The sequence below is a fragment of the Accipiter gentilis genome, chromosome 17 (genome assembly GCF_929443795.1).
Source record: "Accipiter gentilis chromosome 17, bAccGen1.1, whole genome shotgun sequence".
In the NCBI taxonomy this organism is placed as follows: Eukaryota; Metazoa; Chordata; class Aves; order Accipitriformes; family Accipitridae; genus Astur; species Astur gentilis.
In genome coordinates this window covers 4,284,693-4,290,330 of record NC_064896.1, presented here as the reverse complement: position 1 = coordinate 4,290,330, position 5,638 = coordinate 4,284,693, and the positions used below count along the sequence as shown (strand labels likewise).

General features: G+C 62.2%; 1 protein-coding gene across 2 annotated transcripts; it reads left to right on the top strand.

The window, feature by feature from the left end:
• The first annotated feature begins 1,543 nt into the window (after positions 1 to 1,543).
• Positions 1,544 to 4,998, top strand: TRIM63 (tripartite motif containing 63). Of its 2 annotated transcripts, XM_049820077.1 has the most exons (9): positions 1,544 to 1,725; positions 1,875 to 2,041; positions 3,148 to 3,316; positions 3,628 to 3,723; positions 3,887 to 4,120; positions 4,240 to 4,262; positions 4,458 to 4,582; positions 4,693 to 4,770; positions 4,880 to 4,998. In XM_049820077.1, exons 1-9 carry the CDS (start codon positions 1,567 to 1,569, stop codon positions 4,888 to 4,890), a joined length of 1,062 nt encoding a protein of 353 aa, XP_049676034.1. In that variant the 5' UTR covers positions 1,544 to 1,566; the 3' UTR covers positions 4,891 to 4,998. The 2 variants fall into 2 exon arrangements, with proteins under 2 accessions (XP_049676034.1, XP_049676033.1); XM_049820076.1 differs by lacking the exon at positions 4,880 to 4,998 and having other exon boundaries at positions 4,693 to 4,790.
• Positions 4,999 to 5,638: the final 640 nt, after the last annotated feature.

The following is a 5,638-nucleotide window of genomic DNA, read 5'->3' as shown; positions in this document are numbered from 1 at the left end:
GGTACTCATGTAGCCCTGCACTTGTGCACTCACGCACCCATGCACCCATGCAGGTGTGCACCCAGGTACTCATGTACCCCTGCACTTGTGCACTCACTTACCCACGCACCCATGCACCCATGCAGCTGTGCACCCAGGTACTCATGTAGCCCTGCACTTGTGCACTCACGCACCCATGCACCCATGCAGGTGTGCACCCAGGTACTCATGTACCCCTGCACTTATGCACCCACGCACCCATGCACCCACGCACCCATGCAGCTGTGCACCCTGGTACTCATGTACCCCTGCACTTGTGCACTCATTTACCCACTCACCCACGAACCCATGCACCCATGCACTTGTGCGCCCATGCACCCCTGCACCCTGTGTACCCCTGCACCCATGCACTTGTGTACCCATGTACCCCTGCCTGCACCCCTGCGCTTGTGCACCCATGCGCTTGTGCGCCCGTGTACTCGTGCACCCCTGCAACACTGCACCCTGTGTACCCATGCACCCCTCCACTTGCGCACCCACGTACCCCTGCACCCTTGCACTTGTGCGCCCACCTACTCGTGCACCCCTGCACCCCAGCACTCGTGCCTCCTGCCCGCAGTCGCTGCGGGTGCAGCAGCCCCCACCATCCCACCCACCCTGTCCCCCTGCCAGCATGACCCATAGGCGACAGCGCTATAATTACCCCTCTCTCCCGGTCCAGCTGCCAAGATTTACAGATATCCCTGTGGATGGGTCCTGGCATTTGGCACGCCACCCTGTTTATCCCTGTGCACCGGGGCCTGTTTTCCCCGGCGAGTGCGGGTCCTGAGGAGCCGTGCCCACTCGTCGTGTCCCCCCCCCATCAGCCATTTCTGGGTCAGATTTTGCAACCGAGCGGGGGGGGCCGGCTGGGTCACAGCCGTGCATGTCTGCATCTGGGGGTACAGTAGAGCCCCCCAATCCCCGTCTGGGGAGGGAAGGGGGGGACCCCTGTGCATGTGTCGGGCCTGGGGGCTGCATCTCCCTGCTGCTGCCTCTCCCCTCCAAGCACAGCCACTGGCGAGGCGCGTGTTTACACCCCAGAAATGGTCATGTTTTGGGGGTGTGAAGGGAAATGCTCTGTATAAGCCACCCCCCCGGTGCCGTTGGCCCCGGCTCTGCCCCGTTCCCAGCACTGTCACAATATCTGAATGACCGTGGGGCTGGTTTTTGCCCCCTCCCCGTCCCCACCCCGATGCCGTTATGGGGTCCAGCCCCAGGATCCGGCCACGCTGACCCCCAGGGTGTGCAACAATTTGGCCCCGGGTCAAAGCCTTGTCCCTGTTTACCCCCCCAGTTCCAGTTTTGGCATGCCAGTAGCCGCAGCACGGGAGGGCAGGGCCTCCTGGACAGCCTGTCCCCAGCTTGTTTACCGCGGCCGGCCTCATCCTGATGGCTCAGTCCCTTGTGACAGGTGCTGTTGCTTCCCCGGATACCCGACCCCGCTTTGGGATTTGGCTCCGCGTGACGGGAAGCGCCTTATAAATAGCGGGACGGAGGGTCCTGCCGGCAGCTGAGAGCGGGTGAGAGGAACGTGCCGTCGTGCCGATGGATTTCCAAGCCGGTATCCTGCGGGATGGCAATCCCATGGAGAGCCTGGAGAAGCAGCTCATCTGCCCCATCTGCCTGGAGATGTTCAGCAAGCCGGTGGTGATCCTGCCCTGCCAGCACAACCTCTGCCGCAAGTGTGCCAACGACATCTTCCAGGTGAGAGGGGGGTCCCGCCGCCCGTTCCGCCCGCCCTGCTCGGGCTGGAAGTCACCGGGATACTCGTGGTGCTCTGGGAATGCTCACGGAGCTGTGGGGTTGCTCTTGGACCACCCCCCCCCTCCAAATATTCATCTTCCCCATCCCAGGCCGCCAACCCGTACTGGCAGAGCCGGGGCAGCGTAATTTCGGGGGGACGGTTCCGGTGCCCATCGTGCCGCCACGAGGTTCTGCTGGACCGTCACGGTGTCTATGGGCTGCAGAGGAACCTGCTGGTGGAGAACATCATCGACATTTACAAGCAGGAGTGCTCCAGGTAGGCACAGGCGACCGTGGCTGATCGCTTGTGCCTTGTCCCGGTGGGAATACGGGGACATGGAGACACGGGGACGTGGGGATGGTCACCTCCCGAGCCTCAGCACCGTCGTTTAGACCGCAGGAGATTGCAGCTGGGCAAGAAATTGGGGGGCTTTTGTGCTGGCTCAATAGTTCCCGATCCAAATCTTCCTCCCCTGACCCAAATTTTGTCTCCCTGTCCAGAGCAATTTGGGTCTCTGGGTGGCTCGGGGGGGTGGTGGCAGCAGGACAGGTCCTGCCCCTTCCACGGTCCGCAGCTGGAGGGTTCGGTGGGAGATAAGAGGTGTGGGGGGACAAATCCGGGCTCTGCTCGTGACAGCAGGCGCTGCTGGCTGATAAGGAGCAGAGGGACAGTTTGAGGGGGGGGCCCACTCAGTAAAGGCGTACAGCTGGGGAGGGGGGGGACAGAGGGGTCACAAGTTCCCGAGGCAGAGCGGTGGCCGTGGCCAAATTCCCTGAACGGCTGTAAATATTGTTTGAGAGCCATGGGGACGGGGACGATGGCACGGGGCAGGTGTCTGTGGCTGCTGGGGGGGTCTCGAGGGGGCCAGCCTTGTCTTTGCTTCAGTGGGTTGGCTTGTCCCCATGTCCCCCCCTTGCTGCAGAGGGGACGATTTGGCCGCAGCCCCTGGCTGGGACCCCCTGGGGCGTTTCTGGCTGCCCCCACCCTGGTCACGCGTTGGGTGACAACAATAAATCCCCCGCAGCCCAAAGCTAAAATTAGGCACTTGTGCAGCGTCCCTGGAGCGTGGCCCCGGGGCCCCCCACCCACCAGTGCTGACTGCTGCCGTGAGCAGTGCCACACTGGTTTAAACTGGGGCTTACTGGGCTTGGGGCTTATGGAGGCACAGATGTCCATGGCTCCCGAAAGAGCAAATGTGGGGTTATGCCAGGATCTGGCCTCTTTCCTGGGGACTTGGTTTTGGGGTGACTGTGTAGCATCGGTGGGGATGTCACCGCAGTGGGGACGTCATCACGGCAGGGATGTCACTGCAGCGGGGACGTCACCCCGATGGGGATGTCGCCCTGACGGGGACGTCACCGCGGCCGTGCCGCTTTCTCCAGCAGGCCGCTGAAGAAGGGGGAGCACCCCATGTGCAAGGAGCACGAGGACGAGCGGATCAACATCTACTGCGTCACCTGCGAGGTCCCCACCTGCTCCATGTGCAAAGTCTTCGGTTCCCACAAGGACTGCGAGGTGGCCCCGCTGCAAACTGTCTTCCAGGGCCAGAAGGTGCCGTATGGGGGGGGGGGGATGACGGGGGGACGGGGGGGCCGCGGGGGACACGGCTGGTCCTGCGGCGATGTGCTGAGCTGGGGACACCACAAATAGCACTGGGACCTGCTCACAGGGTATTAATAGCCCCTCGAGTGACTTCGCCCAGGAGACAGCCTATATTTAGAGCGGCCGTAGCTTGGGGGGGACGTGGGGGGAGCAGAGCTGGGGCCGGGCAATGCCCAGCCCATCCCCACATTGGGATGGGAGATGTCCCTGTCCCTGTCCCCGCTGGTTCAAGCTGTTTCTGTCCATCTGCCCCTGCCCAGACGGAGCTGAACAACTGCATCTCCATGCTGGTGGCGGGGAACGACCGGATCCAGACGATCATCTCCCAGCTGGAGGACTCGTGCCGGTGCACCGAGGTGAGGAAAGGGCGAAAAGGAGCCCTCCGAAACCCGGGGGTGAAACCTCAACCGGGGATCATTTGGGACGGCCAGGAGGGAGCCGGAGCCCACGGAAGCTCCTGAGATGCTGCTGGTGCTGAGGGACACACGCGTGGCATCTCTTGCCCCTCGTCCCCCGCAGGAGAACAGCGAGGCAGCCAAGCAGGAGCTCTGCGCTCGCTTTGATGCCGTGGCAGCGCTGCTGGAGGAGAAGAAGTCGGAGCTGCTGCAGCGCATCACCCGTGAGCAGAGCGACAAGACGGGCTTCGTCCAGGGCCTCATCCGCCAGTACAAAGAGCAGCTGGAGAAATCAAGCCGACTGGTGGAGACGGCCATCCAAGCCATGGAGGAGACCGGGGGGGCCGCCTTCCTCATGGTGAGACCCTCAAACCTCCCCCCTTCTCCCCACTGGTGACCGCGTGGTGTCCCACCGGCTTGGGGACATCCCGGCGGCTGCCGCGTGGCTTCACTCACCTCTCCTCTCTTTCTCCGCAGAACGCCAAGCAGCTCATTAAAACGTAAGTGCCCAAACTGGGGGAAAATTCAGGGATCCTCAGTCTCACAGCCGGGCAGGATTCGGCCATGGGGCTTTGCCGGCGGCACCCAGGAGGCGAGCGCGGGAAGGATTCCCCGACCCCCCGCCCCGGTGCCCCGTGGTCCCCCAGCCCGGTGAGGGGACATGGGGGGGACACGGCCGTGCTCTCCCTGCCCAGGATCGTGGAGGCCTCCAAGGGCGGCAGGCTGGAGAAGATCGAGCACGGCTACGAGAGCATGGACGCCTTCTCGGTGAGCCTGGACCACCTCGCCGAGGCGGTGCGCGCCTTGGACTTTGAGCCTGGTAATTCAGCCCCCGACCCCCCAGTGCCCCTTTACCAATTCCCACCGACCCGGTGGCACCCGTTGCCTTTCCCGGTGGCCCCATGGTGACGTCTGACCGCCTGTTTGTAGCTGAGGAAGACGAGGAGTACTTTGATGGGGAGGAAGAAGAGGTGGAGGAAGATGTGGCGCCCGAGGGGACTGTAAAGGGTAAGGGGTGGCACGGCTGAGCCCACCTACCTGGGGACCCTCAAGCACCCATGGAGGAGCTTCGGGTGCTCAGACCCCCCTCTACCCCCTCATCCTCTCCCCTTGGCAGCTTCCCAGTAGCCGCAGCGACATTGCCGGCACAGGAGAAACGCTGCGGGCGCAGGATGTCCGGCGATGGGACTCGGGACCGGGGGGGACATGCTGCGGGGGCCGGTGGTCTTGCGAGCCGGTGCCTGCTCCAGCATGGGACACTTTTCTATACGGGTGCAAAGAGGACAATTCCGCACGTTTTATATCTTTCTTGTTTTGTATATAATTGTCACAGATTTGAATTTTTTGTGTATTTTGTAAAGAAAACTGGTGGTTTGGGTGTTTTTTTTTTCCCTCGCCTCTTGTTCTCGGCTTGCCAGCTCTGCAATGGGCACTGGGGATGCAGGTGGGTTTGCTGGGCTGGTGCTGTCACCGGTGTCCCTGCCAGCACCCGGTGTGGCAGCGGGATGCTTCCCAGTCCAACACTTAATTTTCAGCCTCATTAGCACCTCCAGCAGCACTCGCACCCCGTGCCTGGCCGCCTGCCTGGGATGTAACAGGTTGGCACCCGGCAAGATTTATCTCCTGGTGATGGGGTGCCCGGGGCCAGTGCTTGCCCGGGCTTGGGGATATGGGGGACAGGGAGGATGCTCTGAGCTGTGCCAGTCCCCAAAACTCGGCATCGAGCTGCCGGTTTGCTGCCGGGTGAGCTCACACGACTGCAAAAACATACCGTGAATGCAAAAACATACCACAGATGCAAAAACATACCACAAGTGCAAAAATATACCATGTGTGCTTTTCTCCTGCAAAAATATAAGCCTGACTCAGCGCCTGG